This window comes from Taudactylus pleione, unplaced genomic scaffold (assembly GCF_031769625.1).
Source record: "Taudactylus pleione unplaced genomic scaffold, aTauple2 ptg000135l, whole genome shotgun sequence".
NCBI lineage: Eukaryota > Metazoa > Chordata > Amphibia > Anura > Myobatrachidae > Taudactylus > Taudactylus pleione.
The window spans coordinates 8,235,751-8,263,729 of record NW_028284537.1 but is presented as its reverse complement, the minus strand read 5'-3'; the positions used below and the strand labels follow the sequence as shown (position 1 = coordinate 8,263,729).

At 42.4% G+C, this 27,979-nt stretch overlaps 2 protein-coding genes across 3 annotated transcripts; both read left to right on the top strand.

Moving 5' to 3' along the window:
* The first annotated feature begins 534 nt into the window (after positions 1-534).
* On the top strand, positions 535-27,979 carry SNTN (sentan, cilia apical structure protein). 2 transcript variants are annotated; one of them, XM_088473454.1, is made up of 5 exons: positions 535-616; positions 22,148-22,188; positions 24,506-24,645; positions 25,505-25,555; positions 27,603-27,979. In XM_088473454.1, exons 1-5 carry the CDS (start codon positions 606-608, stop codon positions 27,759-27,761), a joined length of 402 nt encoding a protein of 133 aa, XP_088329580.1. In that variant the 5' UTR covers positions 535-605; the 3' UTR covers positions 27,762-27,979. The 2 variants fall into 2 exon arrangements, with proteins under 2 accessions (XP_088329580.1, XP_088329581.1); XM_088473455.1 differs by lacking the exon at positions 25,505-25,555.
* On the top strand, positions 7,579-8,655 carry LOC148522999 (beta-1,3-galactosyltransferase 2-like). Its single transcript, XM_088473432.1, has one exon. It carries the CDS (start codon positions 7,579-7,581, stop codon positions 8,653-8,655), a length of 1,077 nt encoding a protein of 358 aa, XP_088329558.1.

The following is a 27,979-nucleotide window of genomic DNA, read 5'->3' as shown; positions in this document are numbered from 1 at the left end:
AAGTGCACCAACAAGTTATTGGCCAGGAACTTTGAATGGTGACATGTATGGCAAGTTATAATTTTAACTAGTGAGTGAACCAAGAATCTTCATTGAGTTAGGAGTGGTACAGGTGTCACATTATCACACATATCTAGCATATAAGAATATCACAGTTGTTATCTCAAACAATAATGAGAATTGTTTCAATATAAAAAAGTGTTGCTATTTGTTATATCCTTGAGAGTTACAAAACATGACTTGAGCTGAAAATGAATTTAATTCACAATCTCAGAACCATATTCATTATTAACAATACATTCGTTCATTGCCAGTCACCAAAATTATTGGCAAGTATCTTGTAATACAATATCCTAGTGTGCAGACACGCAGTTAAATTTCACAAAGAGAACTGAATAAACGTTGGACACCCTTGGCAAATACAATTCATGTGTTCTCTGCACCTTGTTTGATCAATGCAATTTGCATCAGAAGTTGCTTAGCAAAATGACCCAGCAATACTCAGAAAACACCTGTAGGATGAGGATCACAGATGAATTATTCTCTTACTGCAAGTGCAAGAATTTACTGTAGACCCTAGAGAAAGCTTCATCCTTTGCTGAAACATGCCAAAGAGGTACTGTAATATAGGGAATAATACATTATTGTGGGGACTGCTCGTACAGTACTGCACAGTATTCCTGTGCAATTTCTTGGTAGGCACTCACAGAACTAATTCAATGTTTTATTCCCAGCTGGAACCGCAGGCACGACTAATGTCAAATACATAATCTGTATTCATGAATGGGAGAATTTACTTACGTTATAGACTAAAAACAAAAACATTTATACAGGTGTTTTAATTAACTGTTAAAAAGGCCATTATTTCTTTGTAGAGAAAAGATCTGGTTTTTTTTTTTTTCAGAGAACTGTCATTTTATCTACTTAATATTTTATATTTTGTTTAATTTTTATTATATATTTTCATATATATATATATATATATATATATATATATATATATATATATATAAAACAAATGTGCTTGTTTATTTAATTATTTGCTCCTTACATAAGGTACAGGTACAGCTCATTTATAGTCCAAATATTTTTAACTATGCTTATAACGGAACATCTGTGTTTTTAACCCTTACTATGTACTCTAGTTTAATTCATTGCGGTTAATGCATAGTATATGCTCCTTCATGTGTGTTATATTGCACCTTTGTCAGAAGAGTGATGTGAAATATTTCAGAAAACTAGTGGACAGGTACAAATCTTAGCAATTAATCAGGTATTTTCTCTTGGTTTCTATACTGTACTAGGAAAATAACAGAATCTAATTAATTACTATGAGTGCACCCGTTTTTGTAATAAATGTCCCATAATGATGTATATCTTATTGACACAGAGTATGCCATACAATAAAACAGTGGAAATGAAAGGCTTGTCACTGCCTTCATCTTTCTGAAATCTTTTTAGTACATTATAGGCACTTGACATACAGGGGTGTAGCAAGCCCCATGGGGGCCCATAGCAAAAGTGCACACCCCCCCCCTGTGCAAATTATTATGGAGTTTGATAGAGTAAATATCAGATAATTTACAATCTGAAACATATAGTCTCCCTAATCCTAAATGTTTTTAATATAATATGGTATATAAGAAGTCCATGATTCACTAATAAATCAGTAAGTGAGGAGAGACTGAGGCGGAGCCAGTGACAGTAGATGCCCTGCAGTAGCACTCCGAGGTGCCCTGAGACTTGTAGCAGCCCCATTCTCTGCACCTACTGCCTGAGATCTGCTGCAAAGTTGGACAGGTGTGTAGGCATATACTGGGTGTTGAATCTGCGTCCAGGTCTCCAGTAGGATTGTGCCAGATCTGAAGTTGGATCTTGGATTGGGAAAGTGTGTACCTATTTTTAATCATGCAGCTTCATCTCAGATGAATAATTGCTTTATCCATTGTTTCTAAATTAAACACTGCAGATAAGATAAAGGGAAGTGTCCGAAGGGTAAAAGGTGACAGGCCAAAAATGTTATATATTCCTTACTTGAAGATGTTATTCAGATTCTTTTCTGAAGATGTTGCTGTTCAGGACCTTGTTGGAAGATGTAATCCCAAGTCCATATCAGTAGTCGTTGTCCAAAGTCTCTTAAATAAAGCAGGAACTACTCAGAGAGTATCAATGTAGGACAAAATGTCACCACAAAATGGCTGCCAGTAGCTGTGCATCCTTTAAATAGGGCTGTGACCTGCATTGTGACATCACAATACATGCAGGCAGCAGCTGGAGATGGCTTTAGCCACAAAATGGCTGCCAGTAGCTGGGCATTCTTTATATAGGGCTGTGACATCACAATACATGCAGGCAGCAGCTGGAGATGGCTTTAGCCACAAAATGGCTGCCAGTAGCTGGGCATCCTTTATATAGGGCTGTGACCTGCATTGTGACATCACAATACATGCAGGCAGCAGCTGGAGATGTCTATGGCTTAGATCAGCTCTGGGTCCAGATGCCCTGCAGCAGCACTGTGGTAAGAATAGAAAAGCCGGGGCTCAGGAGATAACAGTGTAACTCGGTGCAGGGAGAGTGGTGGGCCCCAGGGGCAACCTGGAGCCCCAAAGCAGCCGCACTCTCTGCACCTACTATAGCTATGCCCTTAATGACTTACTTTATGGATATAGTTTAAAAAAAAAAAACAGGTTTATAGATTTGGCTTTATTATGTAAATAGTTTTTTTCCAAAATGTTTTATTTATTTCAGAACTTATTATACATGTGTTGGCACATAATGTTTCATTTAGCTTCCACCCAGCTGGCACTGGCTTGCACAGTGTTTGAGGAATTCAATGTACCAGAAATATTAACAATTGCCAGACCATAGCCTGGTGTATAAATATACAAGTACGTTTAAGGAGCGCCATCTCTAAAGGACATCCTACATAAGTGATATGAAGTTTAATATGAAAGGTCCCGAATAACCACTAAAATCTTAAAAAATTAAGACAAATTTATTGTATAAATAAATAACTAAAAAAAAAGGGAAGAATCACTAAAATAAAATAGGGATAAATAATTATAAAAATAAGACAATTCAATGAAAACACAGAACTTAAAGGGTTAATGGTAGGATAAAATTAGGACTAAAATATACACACAAATCAATTAGAACCAATATTACATGTGAATCACTAATACATTGGTATAAATTCACCCTGTTAAACCTCTATATCTGATTCTTGTTAGTTGTGCAACACTGTTGCCAAATCACATCATAACGCCATTCAATAAAATGGAAGCTATGGACACCTCAACTTGTACTCTTTAGAATGTTTGATAAATACTATAATTATATAGGATCAGATCAGAGCCACCTGCTGGGTGAAGCCGCACAGATGTGTATTGTGTTTCCCAGCACGTTTGGATTAGCATGTGGCCATCTATGACACCTCAAATCTCAAGCCAACCACTATATCAAAGAAGAGTATTTTATTGTTATTGGGCCTTAGTGCACACTGGGATGTCTAGATACAACCCCACTCCTTTTATTTTAATAGGGCCTAGAGCAATGTTGTCATTAATGTCTCCCACCGACAGGTTAGGAAAATATGACTTCCCTATCCTTTCCTCCCAAATACCTCCAAAATGTCCCAATTTGAAATCGTGCAGTCATCTACAGGAAAGTGGGTAATGTTCTGACAAAAGTGGACAATTATGGGCAGTTTGGAGAGTGGTTTGTGCAAAATGCGTAGTCTGAATGTGTAGATGTTTTTGTTTTAAAAAAATGGTAAGTGCCTATTGCAGCGCCAGTGTTTGCTAATGGGTAGATAACATGTGCAACATATTATCTTATAGTGGAAACTAAAGTCAAAAGGAGTCTCTACAGTACATGCAGTGGTCTCTGTGCATGCTAAGAACAATTCTTGGGGGGTGCAAAATGTGGCTATGAGGCCCTATAATTAGTAGTTATGCCACTGATAATAAGCAAATGGTCTACAACATATCTGGAACGCAGAATTCTAAGTAGCATTTTGGAGCTGATATCAACCTCTCTGTTATAATAGAGCAAACCTGCACTGATAGTAGCACTAGTGCCTTCAGATCAGCTCTAGATTCTAATCCCATTACGCTTCTAGCTAATGCACATAATGGTCTTTGGAAACCTAACCCCGATCTCGTACATCATAGTCGGCTCACCAGAGGTTCATTATATTTTGTTTTTACGGGAAATCAATAATAGCTAGTCCCTGCATGGAAGTTAATCAATGCAAATTTATAGATCAGCAGTTTAACTACATTAATTAGCAACCAGACAGTTAGTGAATAGTGGCTGAAAATAAATCCAGTGTTACAGCGACACTATGGGGCTTATCCTGAGTTGTCATGCGCAAAATAGATGTAGCTACAGGCAGCAGTGGTAGTCTGATGGTCTACTTTATGCTAATGCCAGAATCCTTTCAACTAATGCGGAGTGTTGTGCGGGTGCTCATTGATTTCTCTACAGCTCCCGGAACCATCATCATTTTATCCGCACTTGCACCATCCCCATGTTAGATGCAAGAGATCCGTCTGATACAGGATTCCCCTCCCCGTACACATGACTCTGAACCGCACAGAGCTTTTGATTCCACTCCCATGACACTCCCACAAGTCAGGGTGGTTATGTGGTAGCCAGTGGTGTAACTAGGGTATTTCAAGCCCAGGGCAAGCTAAAAAATGGACCCCCCCCCCCCTCAAGTATGCGTGCACGTCGAAAAAGTGGACATGGTCTCATGCCACAAGGTGCAAGGCCACTGAGAATGGGGGCATGTCAAATGACACCACCGTTTTTGTCATGCTGCTAACATTCCTTTCCATTCCATATGCACCCTAATGCCCCAAGTAGTAGTGTCCCTTATGGAAAGCCCCTAGTAGTAGTGCCCCTCTTGCAATGCCCACTGTAGTAATACCCTTTATGCAATGTCCCCAGTAGCAATGCCTCTTATGCAATGCCCCCTATAGTAATGCCCCTTGCCGGGGATCGGCTGTCCCTTACCGTCCCGCCGGCTTCCTCTGACCTCCCAGGCAGTCGGGCGGCTGGCGCGTCGACGTGGGAGGAGCTGAGCATTCACCCTGTAGCTGTGGTATCAGGCAACCCGGTGAGCGGGGATCACAGTTTCCATCATGGGCGCTGCCATGACACTTTCCCTATGTCAGTACTTCCTTCCCTGAGTGGCCCGGCTGGTCAGCTGACGCTGTGGCTCCTGTGCTCCAGGAAGTTGCCTGAACAATCATTGTCGCCGCTAGTGTAACTAGAGGAGTCTCGTTCCAGGTTCCCGTGCTTCCAGTGTGTTTCTTCCAGAGCTTCTGAGCTATCTCAGTGCCTTTACTATCAGCAGCCTGTGTGAAAGCTAACCTCCATCTCACCACAGTGCCTTTACTAATCAAGAGCCTGTGTGCAAGTTTAACCTCCATCTCACCACAGTGCCTTTACTATCAACAGCCTGTGTGCAAGTTTAACCTCCATGTCACCACAGTGCCTTTACTATCAACAGCCTGTATGCAAGTTAACCCTCCATCTCACCACAGTGCTTTTACCATCACTGCCTGTGTGCAAGTTAACCCTTCATCTCACCGCAGTGCTTTTACCGTCACAGCCTGTGTGCAAGTTAACCCTTCATCTCACCGCAGTGCTTTTACCATCACAGCCTGTGTGCAAGTTAACCCTTCATCTCATTGCAGAGCCTTTACCATCACAGCCTGTTTGCAAGTTAACCCTTCATCTCATCGCAGTGCTTTCACCATCACAGCCTGTGTGCAGGTTAACCCTTCGTCTCATCGCAGAGCTTTTACCATCACAGCCTGTTTGCAAGTTAACCCTTCATCTCATCACAGTGCTTTCACCATCACAGCCTGTGTGCAGGTTAACCCTTCGTCTCATTGCACCCTAGTGCATGATCTCCGGCCGGCAATCCGGTATATACTTTGTGGGATATCCAGCTGTTATCTCAGCCTACCGATAAATCACACCTCTCTAGCCAGCACCTCAAGTGCCTTTCTCCAGCCAGGAGTTCTATCCCACTCCCCACGTGCCTATTCCAGGCATTACCCTTGGGCCACGGGTGTTTTTGATTCTCTTTTCCCTGCAGGCCTTGGTCACCAAGGACCGCGACCTGCTGACAGGGAGCCGCACAAGCCCATATCCCGCTTGGAGGGGTCACTGGCGAACACCTCCTTGTGAGTTAGACTCCGCATCATTGACTAGGTCTAGCCAATGACCAAGACTTGTGGATGCGGAGATCATACGTCCAGGCCCCTCGCCTTTGCCTCCTCCCGCAGCCTCAGACCTCGGCTTTCAAAAACCGGCCTCCCAGCGTGACACCCTTATGCAATGTCCCTAGTAGTAGTGTCCCTTATGGAAAGACTCTAGTAGTAGTAATGCCCCTCTTGCAATGCCCACTGTAGTTCCACCTCCACCAAGTCCCTGCACAGAAGTCCTACAGACAGAGAGCCACTCTCTGTCTACATAGGGAGTCTCAATTTCTTCAGAGGTCCCTCATTTCAGAGAAACCAGCATAGTGTATAGGTAAGGAAAGAATCAAGAGAAGGGAATACATAGGGGTTGCAAAAAAAGAGTAGTTTGTAGAGACCCCATAACAAAACTCAGAGGCACGGCAGAAAAATAATACTGATAATATAGAACTTTTTTTTTCTTTTTAAATGATCTACCATTGTAGTCTCAGTTTATGGCAGGAGTGCTAAAAAGAAAGCATCTAAAATGTATTTCACACTGTCATCAAAAACTTCTGGGGCCTAGGCGGCACCCAGACCCCCCGCCATTCACTTTATCGTTTCCTATACACAATAGTGTGTGTGTGTGTAGAGAACAGTTTTCACATTTGTTTTGGCCTGTCAGACTACTGTGGTGGGGTTGTGAGTTCCACCACCTCTCCAGGACCACTTTAAGCCCTGGGCCAGACCATGCACTCTCATTGTTAGCCAAGCTTCTATGGTGGCTAGCCACACCCCTTAGGTGTTGCCCTCTATTACTGCATTCCCATGGGTGGCCCTTCATGTCCGAAATCCACTAGAACAGCACAAGTGTGATATAATACAACCTGGGTGGTAAACCTATTGCACGTGTACCCCAAGATGTACCTCAGAAAGATTAAAGGGGTAATAAAGTATCTTAAATATATTTGGAAATAATTGTCAATTTAATTACAAGAGGTTTTGAAATCATTTATTTGGCCATTTAGATGCATTGCTCATTGTGGCAGCTGCTAAAAGAACGCAAAGGCTATTTAAGATTAGAGATGTGCGGTTCAGTTTTACTCAGATATGTTCGGATCTCAAAAACGGCATCATATTGGCTACCCGGCTGTCACGTGTTTCGGATAACCAACCAGAGAAATCCGAACTAATCGGAACTTGCGATAATTTTGCGATAAGAACCAAATAACACTGAACCCGCACATCTCTATTTAAGATGTGTTTACATGGCAATTGTATGGATAAAATGAGAATTACTCTTCAGTGGAATTGTATTGTGTTTCCAGGCCTGAAGCTTTATAATAGCAAATCGCTGTGAAATCTCAAGGTGATTCTTTCCATCATGCTTTCCCTGAGAATATTCCACTACTGGTCAACAGAAAGCTCCAAGGGCTTGGTATTCCCCGGCATTGTGTTGGGACTTCTGATCTGGTCTTTCCTGGTCTTCATCTTGTTCACCGGTAATAATTATAGCTTGTTGCCAAGGAGATTCTTTCATTCAAATAACCGCCCATCAGGCAGTTTTGTTCATGTTCAGCCACTGAAGAGCCAAACAAATGACTCCGTGCTGTTGGAGGACCCTGAAACATCTCAGGATACTCTTCATTACAAATATATCATTAACGAGCCTGAGAAATGTCAGCAGAAATTTCCTTTTCTAATTCTGCTCATAACAGTACAAAGATGGCAGCAAGAAGCTCGTCACGCAATCAGACAAACATGGGGAAGAGAAGACATTTTGCCCGGGGTCCATACAGTGAGGTTATTTTTATTAGGCAAAGATACTAACCTGAGTATTGATGAAGAACAAGCTCTAGTGGGTGAAAGCCAGAAGTATCATGACCTCATACAACAGGATTTTATGGACACTTATAACAACCTAACACTTAAGACTCTTATGGGGTTGGAATGGGTAGCAACGTATTGTCCACATGTCCCATATGTCATGAAGACAGACAGCGACATGTTTGTTAATATAGAATATTTAATCAATCAACTACTGAAACCAGATCAACCACCAAGAACAGAATACTTTACTGGGCATATAATGAGAGATCTTTCACCGATCCATGATAAAGATAGTAAATGGTACATGTCACCAGATTTGTACCCGGGTAAACGGTATCCTACCTTTTGCTCAGGAACTGGCTACGTGTTCTCCGGAGACCTGGCAGAGAAAATACTTAACGTTTCCACTACCATTAAATTACTTCATTTAGAGGATGTGTTTGTTGGCATCTGTCTAGAAAAATTGGGAGTGCTACCTGTACCCCCACCTAAGGATAGTGACTTTAACCACTGGAAAATTCCCTATTCTCACTGTGTATACAATAAAATAGTCACCTCCCACCAGTTTGATCCCGATGAACTGGTCAGATACTGGAACAGTTTACAACAGAATAAAAAAAACTGTATTTAAGTAACAGGGCGAAAATTAGTCAACTTTGATCAGTACCGGAAACCTGTTTTCTGGCATATGGGGCCAAATGTAATAGGGTGAGAGTTTAGAAAATGTGAGAGTTTTTTTAAACTTGGCTAATGTAATAGGTTCCGAGAACATGCAAACTCGCATCTTTGCAGACTCAAAAAACTTTCACGGTTTAAACTCTCATCCAGATGTTTTCCCATTTTGAAGATAAAACTCCACCAATGTGACAGGTTATTGCTAAACTCTCACATTTTCTAAACTCTCACCCTAGTAAATTTGGCCCATGGTGTGTGTGATAAGGATGAGACGGGCAATGGGAAAGAAAAGCTTTTGTTGTTTAAAGTTGATAGTTACATTCGAAACAGTCATTTAAATGACATTTTTCATTTAGTTCATAGTAATGTAGTAATTATTTAGGGAAACGTCATTTTAGTTGATTAACATACTAGGAGGTCGCTGTAGAAAGGCAATGGCCAGTAATTACGTGTATGAAAATGATGAACAATCTACGTTAAAATAATTAAATAATTATACAATATCATGAAAGCATTTATTATAGTGGGAAAACCTGGTCATGTAACTAGCTACCAAATTGTAAAGCCCAACAGAATACATTGGTGCGATGTAAGGAAATGTTAATAAATAGTTAATGGACTAAATAAAATACACATTGTACAGTTTGATTTGTTTAAAGATGGGTGTTTGGTAAACACAATACTACAAAATGTGTTTTTTTTTAATAACTGCACTTTGAATCACTTTTACGGGTATATTTACTAAAGTGTGAGATTTTAGAAGTGGAGTTGTTGCAACCGACCAGATTCTACTTAACTTTATCTAGCACATTCTAGAATAGCGATTCCCAACCTCAGTCCACACTAACAGTCCTAGTTTTAGTGATATCCGTGCTTAAGCACGGATGGTTAAATTAAAGTAACTGAGGTACTAATTAAGTCACCTGTGCTCAAGTTTGGTTATCCTTAAATCATGGACTGTTAGTGTGCCTTGAGGACCGTGGTTGGGAACCCCTGTTCTAGAAGATAATAGCTAGAATCTGATTGTTTGCAACAACTCCACTTCTAACAACCCGCACTTTAGTAAATATACCCCTAATACCACTGTTAGACTTAAAGTCCTGGCTTCAACATGGCTCGGGACACCAAGCACAGTTTGAAGCCAGGCTACCCCTTTTACACAGGGGTGACGACCCGGGTTAGTCCCGGGTCATCACTCTTCACACTGGACCTGGGTCTTGCAGTGACTCGGTTCTTCCGTCAGGCAGCAGTGGTCGCTTGGAGATGATGTCACCTCCAAGCGCCACTGTGCCAGCCAATGGGAGTTTTTTATACTGGAGGTGGCCCAGGTTGGACAGAGGGATAGCACTGCTACCAAACAGGGTTGCGTAGTGCCTAATCCTAACTTACCCTAACCTAAGCTTGGGATGTAAGCGGTCAGGATTCTGGAGCCAGGATTCTGACCGCCGACATCCCGACCGCAGAACATCCCATGTAGTCTGTTGCACAATAAATGTATTTATACATACATGATCATTAAATATTAGCATTTTACATACATAAAAGTACATACATGTTCCATAGCATGCATACTAGGGGCCATATTTAATTAGGTGGTGTGAGCATAGTTTTGAGATCTGTACTACTTCCTTCGATGTATCTGGAATCAGCAGTAGCTTATGTTACAAGACAAAGCAAGCAGACAAACAGACAACCATGGTTGGAGAACAAATCAGACACAAACAACGATGTAGTTACACATCATAGCACTGCGTAGACCGTTCTGGGGAACAGTACGAGTGCTGGCTTTATTTATAGGGGTCTGAAAAGGTTAGTCACCATGAGTCAGCTTTATGCATGTGCACAAACAACTTGTTTGTGCACCCCCAATACTAGCTGGACAGATAAACATATGACATTATGACGCATATTCTTGTTGTGTTCCTCACCTGCCATCTTCGTCAACATCTTCTATCTTGTTATCTTCAGACTGTCCAAGGGTCTCCACCCTTGATAGTACTTTATCTTCTCTACTCCAGGCTATCTGGTGAATAACATGTTTTTCTGAAACTTCAAACTTATGTAACTCTTAAAATCACTTTTAAAGCGACATACACATAGATAGAGCATTTAATAATCTAATTAAGCATTCCACGCTAACATATCCCTCTTATTATCAAATGATCTATCTTTCAGTAGAAATGTCCATGTTTCTTTAGTAACTCCTTCTGGAGCCTCTTGATGTTCTTGTTGTTCCTCATCTTTCTTTGGCCTTTATGACTTTTGCTTCCTGTCTATCAGTTACCTACGATAACCAGCATATGACCTTATAGTGCCTATGTTATCCATATGTAATCCTAAGGACCACATATAGATAGAGCAAATATCATTCAGCACATATCATTGGTGTTTATCATAGGAACTATTCTTACTGTTGCCTGAAGGTCAATCATGCCTGGAGGAAAGATCGAGGAATCAGGTATCTGGACATCGGGGATTAGAGCATAGGCCCCCCTCATATGTAACTCCCAGGTGTTAACGAGACCTCTCCTAGGGCACGGAGTCTGTCCACCTGATGGTATTCACCAGTGACCCCTCCAAGCGGGATATGGGCTTTGCTGCACCAAGTGAACAGGTCGCGGCCCCCAAGATTGGTACCTGGAGCAAACAGTAACACTGAGTATAATGCAGGAGGACTATACCTTCATGTGTCGAGGGTTAATTCAGAATTCTTGGTCTTCAGTTATTTCACTCAAGCAAGAGCACTTCTGCTCATCTTCTTTAGTTGTGTAGTAAGTTGCTTGATCACTCTATCTCCATTGTTAACTTCTTACGGTGCGATGCTGTGAACCCAAGTGTCTCTTCCTTCCAGCTTTACTGCAGTAGGTGTAGTCAGTAGCACCTGAAATGGACAATCGTATCGAGGTTCACGTGCCCTTCTCACATGTCTTTTGAAATAGATCCAGTCCCCTGGACTCAATAAATGAGTACTGTTATCAGAGTCTGGATCTGGAAGGGAAGGGAATACTTGACAATGGAAGTTAGTTAAAGCTTTACATATTGCTTGTACATAGGCACTTAAATTCCCATGATTATGCTGTAACTGCTGAGGCAAGTAACACCGTCTTAGGTATTGTATCAAAGCTTATGTGTCTTTATAGAGGTGTTTCTAATAGAGAACAAAACTGTTGGTAGACATTGTAATCAGGGCCTACCTGTTCCTATTACTTTTTATACTGATGTGCAAGGCCCTCTCTTAAATAGCTGTAGGTAATCTTTCTGCAGCTTCTGAAAAGGTTAGAGTGGCCTTGGGGTATGTTTCTGTAAGGTCTTTGCTTTTTTTTTTTTGTCCTGGATTTCATACATCCAGCAAGCTGCTGCATTGAATTCTGGTGCCATCCACTGCTGCCACACAATTTGGCTTTCTTTGAACAGTTCATCTTTTCATGCGTTATTTGTAACATGATTAGATACCAAGCCCTTGGTAGACACCCTTGTTGTCCTTTTTGCTCATATACCTTGTTCATTCTTTTACGGCTCCTATGTTTTATCCACGATTCCTTCTCTCCCTTGGAAACCTGTTCCTGGATGTGCTGTAAAGTGTCCTCATGGACTGAAGCTTCTTGTTCTTGAACTTGGTACACAGTTACTGGGTCTTGCAATACTGCTTTCTTTGCTGCTGTATCTGCAATAGCATTGATCTTTATTTCTGGTGTCTGTTCCTTGGTAGGGGCCTGTATCTTTTCAATTGCTTCTTTCTGATGTTAGTTCAAGGGCAATGAATAGCTGATTAATCAAAGTTGCATGCTTGATATAATTTCTGGTTTCTTCAGGTAGGGACAACTTTGTGGATCTCATACCTGGGATTTCTGTAGAGGTTTGGCTGTTTGTCCTTCTGCCAAGATTCAAGCTTCCTCGAGTGCACACAATTCTTCTTCTTGTGCTGAGCACTATGGAGGTAGTGCTGTATAAGTTAAGATGTCTGTATTTAAGTGTCTGTATATCCTGTGTGTATGCTCCCGTTAACATAGTATCTGGAGCCATCTACATTCAAGATTCTGTAAAGGAGTGTCCATTACATGATGAAGAGCCCTAACTTTAACTTACATAAGAGCTAAACAATCATGATGAGGGAAAAAAGTATGTATATTTTCTTTACTACCTTTACTGACAACTTCTGACAACTTCTTCCTCTTCTTGATCTGTCTTCATCTGTAATCTCAGTACCTTCTTCCTCATCCCATGATTCAACTTCATCTGTCATTTTTCCTACTTGAGGGATTATTTCACAGGCTCATTTCCCCTCTTATGAATCATTGATAGGAAGGTGAGTTACTGGATTGAGAACTTGTGATGTGCTTAACGAAGCCACTTCATACCTGGTTAATCTTGCAGCGGACAGGTGCTTGGTTCGTTCTTGACCAAATATTTTGATTACTGTATAAGGTCTTGACTTCAGTTTCTTCATTAAACCTTCACACTGCTGACCAGTGGGTAAAGTAATTGTTTCATTTCTCTTTGTTTCATTCTTGTCTTGATGAAATTGGTCAGCAGTATAAAATGGGAGGTACAAGGGAGCGCCTACTTCCTATGCTTGGGTTTTATTTTGCTTTTCCTGCCATCTTTTATATTCATCACAATCTCTTCTTATGTGACCCTGTTTCTTGCAGAAAAAACATAATCCCATTTTCATCATTTTCTTAGTATGCAAAGAAATCCTCCTCTTGATATTTTCAGTAGGATCTTTCCATCTTGTCCCATCTTGTACCACATGCACTGTAATTTTCTGTGCTGCGGTCCTTCCTCTCTGTTTTTGGTTCTTCTCTCGCTCTCTGTGTTCTATACTTTCCATTACTTGAAGTACAGAGGTAACTTCCATTATTCCTGCTTCTGGTTCTATTGGATATGATTGTCCATATAGTTTCAATAATCAAGTCTTACACTTCCTTTCACGTTGTGGATCTGTCATGAGGAAATCTTCTTCAGGTGTTTGTGTGGATTGATCACAGTATTGCTTTATGCTTTCCTCTTGACCTTGCTCGATGCTAGGTGCTGCTGGAGCGAGATTCCCTTTTTGCTTTACTGCTCGAGCCTCTGCATCAACCATGGTCTCCATGTCGTTTGTCGCCTCTATCAGTTGGTTATTCTTGTTACAGGGTCTGGCGCGAACAAAGCGGACAATGCCCAGGGTCTGCGTTGCTCTTGAGTTCCTTCCAAGTGTCCTGCTTCATCAACAACACATTGGTCTTGGGTAGGACATGTTGGAGGCACTTCATCTGGTGGTGGTTCTGGTGTGCGCGTGCTTATTGCTGTCATATCAGCTAGAGCTTTCTCTGACCCTGCCATTAGCTCTGGTTGCAATCTCTTGCTTTCTGATATTGTCAGATGTAGCTGTTATCTCTATATCTCAGATTATCAATTCAAAAGTCCTAAAAATACAATGAGCTTCTAAGCTATAACTCATAACGTGACTTTGCGATCATCTGAAATATCCTTTAGCAGCACACAGCTAAACAGACCATAGCTATCATCTGTACAATATATCCTAAATAAATTTCTTTCTGCTCAAAAATTTCTAATATTTTTAAACCTTGAACATTAACTTTATAAACGTTTACTTTCTCTTTGGTCGACCATTCTTTAATAAAATATTAATCCTGTACATACTTTACATTTTCTATAATTAAAACATTTTTCTTATTCTGCATTCCTGTCATAAATCTGCATTATCTGTGCTATATCTAAAAGAATGCATAAAGTGACATACCTTCCTTATTTGTGGTCGTGCATTCATATATTAAATGTGATGTGCACAGCCATAAAAACTTTTAATAATTTCTTATCTTATATCAACAGCTTGGCTGTTGACGTGACTTAGTCACTCCCCCGCTCTCTGGTTCTACTAGCCGCTTCTTAAATCAATTTCTTTAGCAACATTTGGAGGAGACAGACTACCGTTTGCTCATAGGAATATTCAACATTATGCAATTGCATTCTAATAGAGGTACCTTTCTTATACATATAGAGTACTGCCAGATAAATATATATTTAACCTTTGTCAATTACTGTTTACGTTGTTTAAAACAACTATTATGTGTATAATGCTTGTTCTAAGTGACCTTTCTGTGGGTTTAAATTTTCCGTTCCATAAGCTGTGACTGACTTCCCCTCATCACTGACTTTGCACACTGGGCCTGATTCAGACCCGCTCGTGAGCGCTGAGCGCTCGCAAGCGGGTCGATGGTGCCCTAGTGCGCATGCGCACGACGGAGGGAGCTCTGTCGTGCGCATGCGCGAGACCTGCATAGTGACAGCCAAGGTGTCGGTCCGGGTCTTGCACCAAAGGGGGCGTGCTGTCGATGGTGAGTGACAGCACGCCCCCTTTGGTGGGCGTGCCGGGGGCGTGGCTGCCAGACGGAGGCGTTCCCATGGGAACGCCTCCCGTCTGGGTCCGGCCCCACTGACATCACTAGTGATGTCAGTGGGAGTGATTTTGGCTCTGATAGAGCCAAAATCACTCCAGGGCTTGCGGTCACCGAGACCCTACCGCAGGGTCTTGTCGCAAGACCGATGGTCGCGATGGTAACCATCATCATGGACGCTCGTATAAGCTGTGGGTGGTAACCCACAGCTATGCGAGCATCCAGGAGGGCACACCCAAAAAAAAACAAAAACGCCTTGATTCAGAGCGGGCGCTCGTTCAGAGCGTCCGGCTCTGAATCAGGCCCACAGTCTTATTGGGGGGGGGGAATTCTATGTAACGCTTGTATCGCTGTACATCTGGGTGTCTTGCTGGTGGTATAAATGCATTGTGGTGAAGGGGTATATGGAGCATTTACCTCACAGTCTGCCACACTGTGATATTCATGCTCCTTTCCATAATCTGACTATTTTCTGGTGTTTATGCTTGCATATCCAAGCTTTATTATTTTTTTCAAACTTGCACCATTTGTCATAATCTAAAGTGCCCTTGGGGGCAAAACCTGCTTTCTGGAATATGGCCTATATTCCTTTTAAAGCTTTAGTACCTTCCTTATCTGTCAGAATCTGTAGGAGTTCATCCGAACCAACGGGTTCCCTACTAATTTGTGTTCCCATGTTTATGGTGTGTAGGGGTTTGTTCGAAGTATCGAGTTCCCTACCTGTTGGGGGTCGTCCAAAGTGTCGCGTTCCCTGCTTTTTAGGGGTTCGTCCGAAATATCGGGTTCCCTACTTTTAGGGGTTCGTCCAAAATATCGGGTTCCCTACTTTTAGGGGTTCGTCCGAAATATCGGGTTCCCTACTTTTAGGGGTTCGTCCGAAATATCGGGTTCCCTACTTTTAGTTTTCTTCCTAGACAGCAATGCACTGGCCGCCTTTACCAGCGTATACTGCTGCAGACCAAATCAACAGCCACAATATACTCTAACAGTCGCTTCACCACTGGACCAGTGATTTCTATCTCTGCCTGCGTCCCTACCCCCTTGGGGTTTGGCATGGACACACGCAGGGTAGCCAGCAACCCATGAGGTGCCTCTGGTCCGGATAATTCAACAGACCACCGGTGTAGGGATCGAATAAGGTCAGCAACACATGAGGCGCCTCTCGTCCGGATACTTAGCCCAGAGCCAAGGCAGCTCCATGGGTGCCGCCAACCCTTCCGTCCCGACCACCGATCCTGGACAAATCTACAGAGGCAACCCATCGGGCGCTGCCACCCTTTTGATTGCAGCTGTGGGATGTTAGTCAGCAACGCATGAGGTGCCTCTCATCCGGATACTTAGCCCGGAGCCAAGACAGCCCACCCGGTGCGACCACTCCCCACTTGCTTTTATACCGGCTCCACGCTCCCACGTCTAAGTAGTCACGGTGCCGTTCCGGTATATCCTACCGTGTACATATCCTGTACTTGTTTCTAACTTATCGTGCACGCTTCAAGGAAGGCATCTATCTAGGGGTATGCTACACCCCACTTCTAATGTAGTGTACTTTAGTTAACTTTAGTTGGTGCTACTGTTATGACAAAAGACTAGATTCTATGTGAGCAGCTATTCTGCCTCTAAGGTTAGTGTATGGACACACTATGTGGCCATTCAAGGCTCCCCTTCCCTTGCTTTGGTGGTGGTATTGTCTTCTCTTTACAATACGCATTGTGGGTTTTCCAAGTGCGTTTGTTCTAGCTAACTTTACCCAGCAATATGTACAGTTGGTGCAATGAAATTTAAACAAAACATTTCATCAATACTGCAATTCCTACATAACTTCTAATAAGCATTAATGTCAATTGTTTCTTTTGATCTATTAATTACTTAAACTGTATTCTCTAGCAGTTCTCATTTAAAAACATAAACATCAAAACATTGCATGTACACTTTCTAAAAGTTATCTCTAACCATCCCGCTGACCATTTCCCCATTAAAAAATATATTCCCAATCATAACTTTAAAATGTTAACACATATTGCACTTTGCATATGAGAGGTTATACTGGAAAAATGCCACAAATTGGCACTTTTAATCTTTAGTTACTTACAAAACCCCGTCTGCGCAGCACACATAAGGATACTGGATGAGGAAACGTGAGAGTGAGCAGGAAAAAAGACAGTCTAAGCGTACACACACACATAAAACAGTAGATTGCAAACACATTGGGTAAACCCGGTCGAAAAGCGTTTTTATCTTTACCACTGAACGCTCCCAGCTGCCAGAGGGATAGCAGAAACGAGTACACAGTTGCATCAAATGGCAAAGCTATTCATATACTCACCGGTTTTGCTTTCAACTTATCCCTCGGCAGGCAGGAGATGATCTGTCAGTGTTTCCAGATTAATCTTTTCCCAACCAGTTGTGAGCGTAGTTTTGAGAGCTGTACTACTTCCTTCGATGTATCTGGAATCAGCAGTAGCTTACGTTACAAGACAAAGCAAGCAGACAAACAGACAACCTGGAGGTGGCCCAGGTTGGACAGAGGGATAGCACTGCTACCAAACAGGGTTGCGTAGTGCCTATTCCTAACCCCTACCCTAACCTAAGCTTGGGATGTAAGCGGTCAGGATTCTGGAGCCGGGATTCTGACCGCCGACATCCCGACCGCAGAACATCCCATGTAGTCTGTTGCACAATAAAAGTATTTATACATACATGATCATTAAATATTAGCATTTTACACACATAAAAGTACATACATGTTCCATAGCATGCATACTAGGGGCCATATTTAATTACGTGGTGTGAGCATAGTTTTGAGATCTGTACTACTTCCTTCGATGTATCTGGAATCAGCAGTAGCTTATGTTACAAGACAAAGCAAGCAGACAAACAGACAACCATGGTTGGAGAACAAATCAGACACAGACAGCGATGTAGTTACACATCATAGCACTGCGTAGACCGTTCTGGGGAACAGTACGAGTGCTGGCTTTATTTATAGGGGTCTGAAAAGGTTAGTCACCATGAGTCAGCTTTATGCATGTGCACAAACAACTTGTTTGTGCACCCCCAATACTAGCTGGACAGATAAACATATGACATTATGACGCATATTCTTGTCGTGTTCCTCGCCTGCCATCTTCGTCAACATCTTCTATCTTGTTATCTTCAGACTGTCCAAGGGTCTCCACCCTTGATAGTACTTTATCTTCTCTACTCCAGGCCATCTGGTGAATAACATGTTTTTCTGAAACTTCAAACTTATGTAACTCTTAAAATCACTCTTAAAGCGACATACACATAGATAGAGCATTTAATAATCTCATTAAGCATTCCACGCTAACAGTGGAAAAGTCCGTTTCTGCGGAAAAAGTATTGCCGGTGACATCATTTCGCCATGCGAAAACTTTTCCTCGTATTCAATTCCAAAGATTTTTTGCTGGTGCGGAAACTGAATGCAGTGGACTCGGCGAAAAAGTTTCGCCTATGAATAGGCGTCGAAAAAAAGTGCAGAATTGGTGTTTTGGGGTGCAAACGTCTGGAAACGACCCAAGATCATTGGGACAGTCCCCCAAAAGGTTAACTGTGTCAAAAAAAGTTTAAAAAATACTTAAGGACACCCCAAAAAAGCACTTTTATTTTGGGGGCGAAAAATACCAAAGTTGGGGGACAAACCTAAAAACTAGCAAAATAGACTCCAGGGGGTCCCCAAGAATGCACCAGGTGTTTTTAAGTTTGCAGGTGCTTGCGGCAAGTGTATTTTTTAAGTTTTTAAAAATTTCACTTTAGCAACTTTAAAATATGCTAACACCCATTTTCGTGTACCCCAAATTTGCTGGAACTACTTATTTTCTGCAAAAAATACTGCTAAATATTCAGCTTGTGCAATGACGGTAAATAGCAGCTATTGAGATCATTTACGTCATCCCAAATACCTTCAGCAGGTCTATTCGTTGGGTTCTATAGTGATCCCCAATGTCAGTGCATCTTTTGGGGGTTTCAGGCTGATTTCCCCAAATCTGACAATACTTTTCGCATATTAGAGTTTCGCCGGGTCCCGTTTTTGCTGATTTCTAATTGAATACGGGGATAAGCAGGGACGAGCGCAATACTTTTTCGCATGGAAAACCAGCGATATTGGTGAACAGTCCGGCATGCGAAAAGTACGGGACTTTTCGCACCTAATTGGATACTGCCCCAAGTATGCATGATATAGCCATTTTCGGCAAATGATGCATGTGAGGTTTAAATTTTTTGCAGTAATGCAAAGATACGGTTTCATTTTGTGCTGTAATAACATGCTAATGCAAAATTGGCTCAAGCACCACACTGTTGTGGAAAATTCATTTTGCGCTGCGCACTACAGTCTATTTTTGTCCAGCCAAGTATTCGCTTAGCTGTTTCGCACCAATGAAATGCATTTAATCTGGGGGAACATGACCCTAGAAAGATTTTGGTTCTATACCCGAAATCCGGCCCTTAGGTTGGCAGCACGGTTAAGTTATTCTCAGCAGAACCACAAATATTTTCAAGTCAGTAAGTTCGTAATACTGGAAGGAGATGCAAGCTAAAAATACACAACATTTTAATGATGTGTTCACCAAAAATGGTGAGATTTGATGAGCTGTCATCCCAAGATATCTTATTCACAGGAAATACATAGAAAGTGAGTGAAAATTAACTAGCACTATAGGACTGGAAAAAAAAAATAGTATATATAATATATATATATATATATATATATATATATATATATATATATACACACATATATACATATATACACACAAATAGGAAATTCCTGCGCCACACTGCTAATATATCTGTAGAGATGGCTGACAGTCAAAAGAGTCTCAGCTAAACGTATGATACACCCTCTTTAAAAAAGTGGCAGCTGTGTCCAGGAGTGTAAGACAGTGGCGATCTGTCTGTGGATGAATTTAAAAAACAGTGGACCTGGAAAGTAGTGCCTAAAACGTGTACATAAGTGTATACATAAATATAGTAAGTGTAAAATATAAATATTTGTCTAGATTCATATATATGAAGTAAAGTGCTAAGTGACCATGCAATTTGTAAAAATAAAAAATAAATAAGGTGAGAAAACTTGTTTGGCGAGATATTACAATCTTAGTTCAGGTTACAAAAAAGTGCTTAGTGCTAATGCTTAATAAGGGTTCCTAATAAATTGGCAGCTCAATATAAATAAAAATATATATTTATTTTAAGACATAAGGATAAAAACAATAACATTCAGGAAAAATAAAAAACATATAATGAAATAAAAAAATTTAATTGTAATATCTCTCCAAACAAGTTTTCTCACCTTATTTATTTAGAATTTTTACAAATTGCATGGTCACTTAGCACTTTACTTCAAATATACGAATCCAGAAAAATATTTATATTTTACACTTACTATATTTATGTATACACTTATGTACACGTGTTAGGCGCTACTTTCCAGGTCCACTGTTTTTTTTTTAATATATATATATATATATATATATATATATATATATATATATATATGTGTGTGTAAGTGTTTTTCTAGCACCTTAAAAACAAACATATAACCTACACTTAAAAAAACAGCCAATGTCGGGGGTTCGACAAATGTTAATTTATCGACTATTGACCCAAGTGATTGCCACATGTCCATTATTTTACTAGCCTTTTCAGTGTAAATAGAATTTGGTGCCAAATATTATTAATAGGGCATAAATAGAACTAGAAATAATGAAAACAATTAACATTTTCAAGACCTTATTGAAATATTATCGCTTAGGGCCTAATTCAGAAATGTATGTTCATTCGCTGATGATCGTACATCTCCGATATTTCCGGGTCTGCATCTATACGGGACCCGTTCTGCCCATTTGCAGAGCAGGGCCCTGCGATTATGCTCACAGACCTCCCCCCCCCTCCCCCAATCTGCAACATGATTGACATGGGGGCGTGTCTGGTCACCGTTCCTGGAAACGGGTGCATGTCGCCAGGGTCTGCAGATTCCTGACCAGCACCTAGTCAGGCTGCGGTCGCGGTGATTGCGATGGATCTCGCAAATGCAGCAAGGATGTGTCTGACAATTCCTTCTGCAATAAGATAAGCGGAATTGCAAAGCTTAAAAGTTAAATTGTTAATAAATATGATATTTATAATTGTTTCTTTAGTGTATCATTAATTTTCACATTTGTTTCCGTTAAAAAACAAAATAATATATATAAAAATTATATAAAGGGCCTGATTCAGAGTCACTCGCATATCGGCCACAGCTGTGACTGCATTACCTGCACGGAGATAAAATGTGGATCTCGGAGTCGGACAATCTTTGCAAATGCACCACCCCAATTCATCCATATGGGAAACTGTAAGTCATCACTATCGGGCCTAATTCAGACGTGGACGCAGCGTTGATGTCAGATGCAAATGGCTGATGTTTTCAGTCTCACTGCGCATGTGTCCCGATGGTTACCGCCTGGAGGTCGCTGAACGAATTTGGATGCAGAGACAGGCAATTTAGGGAGTTCCTGTGTAGTAACAGGTGGGTGGCTAATCAGACGCGGGCGTGTCGCGGTCAGCGACTGCGTCTTTTTCGCAGTTGCGCTGATTTCGGCAGCCATGTTCAGACAGACATTCTGTGCCTCCATAGGGCGGGTGCAATGCCAGATGGTGTGACTGATGCAGGTGCAATGACCGATGGAGCATCATTTTATGCACAGTGGCGGATTAGCGAAGCAGCCGGTGGGTGTATCAGTAGGAAGCCAGTCGGCTGCGGCATTTGCATAAAGTCACAAGTGGAGGTGCAGCCGACTCTGACATTCCCAGACATGCGTAAGTGCACTCATGACGGTCCGGGACGCATGCGCAGTGTGAAATATTGCAGATCGCTTTGCATGCAAATTAGGCCCAAAGTGTTTATGTATAATAGAAATTTTTTGCATACAGATCTAAGAATCGGCATTAATTACATTCATTATATTTTATGCTATAGGATTTTTTTTTCCTTTAATTTCACTATGGGTTATTGATTGTAGCAAACGTCTTCTCTTTTCACTGCAGTACTACTATTCCAATCTCCAAACAACTATCCTCAATTAAGGGTAAGTCTGCTCCCTAAGGAACTTTAGTAATGGTGTTATGCATTTACTATGACATTAGATGACAGAAGAGCACCCCTAGATATACTGTAGGACTGATATATACATAACCACAATTACGTTTGGCTGATGTCACCAGGTGAATAGAGAAAAAAACATAACTACAATGAAGACATAGAGACATATATTGGCGGGGAAAAGGGTCAGCTTTATGGCACAGAAAGAATGGTCCTATGCACCGTATCAGGACTGGGCCGCCGGGGGATTCAGTGAAATTACCCGATGGCCACAGCCGGTTCATAGCCAAGCCCTCTATTGCAAGAGGCGTGGCCTAGCGCAGATCACTGGCAGCTATTTTAATTTCCATTTTCTGGAATCAGCAGTGCCGGTGATGTCACGTGCCATCAGTGCAGAGGGGTAGCGGGGGGGTTAGGCGGGAGGTGGGGGAAGGAGGACCACACAGATACATGAGATAGAGGAGCCAGATCGGTCACTGCTTCCTCCATTAATACAGCTTTATCTAGAAGAACTTACATTTTGATACAAGCAGAAAAAGAGAAAAAATGCAAGTGCACCCTCTAACCATGCTAAACCTAATAATAATACTGCTAAAATGCATCAAAAGAGGTTCTTAGCATAATAATGGCCATAATTATGGGCCTGCCCACCGCATCCAGGTGACCTCTATCAGGCAGGTCCCAACACTCCTGTGGAACCAACACAGGGCATGGGACCCCCAGGCCAACCCAGCCGAACCGCCCCATGGCATCACACTAGTGTGAGATTACAAATGATAGTTAAAGAATTATAAAGAAACTCCTATGTGTTAAGTCTTACATAAGTACTTATGGGGGTCCTGTGCCCTGTATTGGTTCCATAGGAGTGTTAGGGACCTGCCTGATAGAGGTTACCTGGATGCGGTGGGCAGGCCCATAATTATGGCCATTATTATGCTAAGAACCTCTTTGATGCATTTTAGTAGTATTACTATTATTAGGTTTAGCATAGTTAAAGTGTGCACTTGCATTTTTTCTCTTTTTCTGCTTGTATCAAAATATAAGTTATTCTAGGTAGCACCTCACTTTGTGCTTAGGGTGTGAAATCTAGGGCCCCTCCCCCTATGTATTACATTTTGATACATTACTAAAACATTTACATATTTATTGGTGAATGTTAATAGCAGACCTTTTATATAAAATGCCTTGAATTTTAGGGCTTGTGGCCATTTAATGATGTCAGCGACATTTAGTAAAAAGCAATTTATTCCATTATGTGTGTGTGTTTTGTTTTCCTGTGGGGGTCCAGTGTATGGGTTTTTTTCATGTGGAGACCAATGTATGTATTTTTTTTCCCCTTGGCAAACAATGTATGTATGTTTTTGCCTATGGGTCTCATGTGTGTGTTTTTTTTCCTGTGGGGGCCAATGTGTGTGTTTTCTTCCCACGGGGGCCAGTGTGTGTGTTTCTTTTTCCTGATGGGGCCAATGTGAGTGTTGTGGATTGGCAGAACAGGGAATTAGAGCCGTAGATGTATGGCCAGCTTTAGGTGGTAGCCAACTGCCAGTCCATCTCCAACAACTCACAGATTACATGGAGGCCAACTGCCAGCCCATCACCAACAACTCAAAGCTTAGGTGGGGGCCAACTACCAGCCCATCACCATCAACTCAAGACTTTGATAGGGGACACTGCCAGCCCATTGCCAAAAGTAACTTCTCCACTTGTCCATTTCTCCACTCTTTTCACCGCCTGATACATCAGCCCCTGTAGATATCAAATTTGCCTTAAGGATATACAGGAAGGTAATCAAACCTATTTTTTCAGGGAAAGCCATTTGTAAAATCCTGAAAAGTGTATAGCGAGGGAACATTTGGTGGGAGAAGGGAGTGTGGACTCACTGAAAGGAACATTAGGACCTCAGGAAAAGAAAAAGTAAAATCCAGAAATGATTGACTGCACATCACAGTGTCATTAGTTACGTCAGGCTTTTCTAAGGCCCTGTAACGCAGAAAATAATGAGATGTGGAAATTGAGTTTATTATGCTAATAAGACCGTTAAACAATAGAAAAAGTTTTCCTTGCATAGTCTCCGAGTGGTACAAAGTGAAATAATTTAGGCGGCAGTGCATTGATGTATATGACATAAAATACTGACGTGACTTTGGAACTAACTAGTGCTATACAATTGATACAATTTGATTGACATATTTTGCTAAATAATTACATATTATGTGACAACTTTCCTCTAAACCGCTTAAAAATAGATGAGCAGAAATCTGCAGTTTGACGTTGTCTCCTATCATCTCTTGTCTCCTTCCTAGCACTGGGGAAAGGGTCTGAGCTAGAGAAGGCTATAGCCACAACAGTCCTTGTGTATAATTCACACACAGACATCGATGGAAAAATCAGCAAAGCTGGGGCGAAGGATTTGTTGCAAACACAGTTCCAGAACTTCGCGCAGGTATTTTACCTTTACCACTACTTTAGATAACAAAAGTAAAGCCTAGCGCAGTGTTATTTAGGGCGGGTATTATAGCAAATTAATGCATCCTATACATCTTATTGTGCACAAAATGACCAACATAGAACAGAGGGCCTGATTCAGAGCCAGACGCTATTTGCGCTCGCTCGTTCTGAAAAAGGGGCTGGCTATTTAAATTGAGCGCTTGCTCTTTGCGGTCTGTTGACGCCTCTATGTCTGAACAAGCGAACGAAACATGCGCACGCTATTTTGTAAAGACGCCCCTTGGCCGTTCGCATCATACGTCATCTCCGCTATTTATTTGATTAATCGAGTACATCGAAAGGCGTATGAACTGCTCGCTATTCTTGTGGTATCATTTTCCTACCGCAATCACGCGAGCAGTTCAGGCTAAAAGACAACCAAGTGACGTGGTCGATGACGCTGCTTTGTTAATTATGCACACCCATTAAACGCCCGTTTTGACCGTTAGGCACGCCTGCGTTCGGATCTCCACTCCCCGTTTTCAAGCACCTTCCCCTGTTACCACCCACAAATGCCTCATCCTGTCAATCAAATTAGCAGGCATTCGCTATTGTGCGAGCACACGATTTCCGACCGCACTGACTGGTTGGCGCATGCGTGTTACGACCCATATGCATGCGCAGATGTGCGAACATCGCTCGGCGCGAACGAGCACCCGCTTACGAGCAGCTCTGAATCAGGCCCAGAGTTCTCCTACAGTATTTCCCCAATGGAAGACAGTCACATTCGCAGGGTGTAAAACATTACCATGCCCGGTATACAGTATAACGCCTCTTCATGTCCCGTATACATTACTTTATTTCTTATTCCACAGAGAAGAGAGGTTACTGGGGATATTTCTGACCAGAAAGCAATCAGAGTGGAGGTAATGGGCCTCACTCAGAGGTACACCCTAACCAGGGGCATCGGAACGATTTTTATTTTTGGGGAAACATAAAATTGTTCCGGCCTCCCCCCCCCCCCCCCCCCCCCCCTCCCCTCTCTCTGACACTCTGCTCTCATCTCTCCTTTCTCCACACATGCACTCGCTGCCTATAGTCTCTGCACATACCTTTCCCGCTGCTGTGGGATTTATATAACAAGCAAAATAATGGCAGCTGATGGTGTTAATCATAGATGACTTTCTGTTGAAGGTTTCTGGCCATCAATGGGAAACCATCGATGGACATCCCTGCATCCAGGTGGTCTGGATGTTGGAAATATCACAGACAGCCCCCCCCCACCTTCCTCTCCCCTCTCCCTTCCTCTCTCTCTCTCTCCTCCCCCTCTCTCTCTCTCCTCCCTCTCTCTCTCTCTCTCTCCTCCCTTACCTGACTGAGTGGTGGGTGACCTGCGCGGATGGTCAGCGGCTGTGCTTTATAGCAATAGGCTGGACAACCCCTGCACCGCACGGAGGAGATGTAATGTGCAGTGTTTTAACTTAAAGACCGCACATTACACCACCTCCTCTGTGCAGTGTAGGAACGACCCCTCCCCCATTCCAACGCCCATGACCCTAACTGCACCCAATGCTGAAATGCACGCAGTTGGCCGATGTTGGAAGTACTGCGTATGCTGCAGCTGCTAGGACTTGTACAGAGACACCAATCGGCAGCGTTTCTGAAGCGCTGCTTGAGTACACAGAGGCACTATTGGTCGCACCATTGCACCTCCGAGTAATTCTAAGGTTGCTCAGAACGTCCGTCGGAAGTCACTTGCCAGAGCCACTGTACTGTAACTGCATACTAACAATGTCAGGCTGAAGCATGACACCCAAATGGTTGCAACACGACTGCATGTGTGACTCACCACCTCCTACCTCCCTTACCTCCCACAAATGCTCACTCACTTTCATCACTCTGCATCAAAATCCTCTCAGCAACCATTGCAACTTAGATGCTAGCGCAGTGCAAGATGCTAAACTCCACAGACATCAGCATTGCGCCCACCTCTGAATCAGACACACTGTCCCATGCCGAGAAGATAACCTAACTTCATAATCAATATAATATACATCCTCTTTTTAACGCAGCCTTGTATTCAGTATATAACCAAATTCATGTGCACAATGGCCGCAGGACACATCACTGCCACAACTTTTGTATGAAGTAATAAACAGATTTAGGGCCTGATTCAGACCCACTCGCGAGCGGCTGTCCGCTCGCAAGTGGGTCGATGTTATGCACTGAGCATGCGCACGATGGAGGGAGCTCCGTCGTGCGCATGCGCCAGACGCGACGAGCGAAGGAAAGTCCTTCGCTCGTTGTGTCCGATCAAAGGGGGCGTGCTGTCAATGTTGATTGACAGCACGCCCCCTTTGGTGGGCGTGCCGGGGGCGTGCCTCCCTGACGGGGGCGTTCCCACGGGAACGCCTCCCGTCAGAAGCCGGCCCACTGACATCACTAGTGATGTCAGTGGGAGTGATTTTGGCTCTGATAGAGCCAAAATCACTCCGGAGCTTGCGGTTGAAAACCTCAACCGCAGGATCCGGCTCGCAATTTCGATGGTCGCGATGGTCTCGACCATCGCGGCCATCACAAAGCATGCTCGTATAGCCTGTGGGTGGTGACCCACAGCTATACGAGCGTCCAGGAGGACGCTCCATGAAAATGGAGCCCGGCCCTCATTCAGAGCGTGCGCTCTGCTCAGAGCGTACGGCTCTGAATGAGGGCCTTAGTTTTCTAACCAATCTACTTGTGAGCCAGTCTTCAAGGTTTTACACCGTCCTCCTCGCTTTCCTATTCACTGTAACATATCTTATCAGACAGCCAGGAAGACTACTGTACATCTACTCTCTTACTTACATTGCTGTTACAATATCGTAGCGTATTACAAAACAGTCATCTTATTTTCAGCTGGGTAATACGAGTTCTGTTTAGAGAATTGGATTAATGAAATAAATTAAAAAGCTTTTTTTTTTTTCTTCATTACAGGGCCAAGATACAAAACCAAAGTACAAAGAGCTAATTACAGACCTGGAACAAGACAGTGAAGGACAAATGGACTACGAAGATTTCATGGTCCTGTTGCTTAGTGTGACTCTGATGTCTGACCTCTTCAAGGAAATCAGACAAACTAAGAACACCAAATGAAACGCAACGAATAAGGCTCCACCCACCATGCCGACATCACAGCAAACCTACAGCCCCACCCCTTTGTGCTTGGGAAATACACTTTTGAGACAACACTAAGGATAAGGGGGCGTTCACTCCTGGTTTCCAATAAAACACTGAGCCAATGTTCACTATTGTGGAGAAGAAACATTGAAAGTACTTTTTCATTCCACATGTAGATTAAGCTCCCAATTATA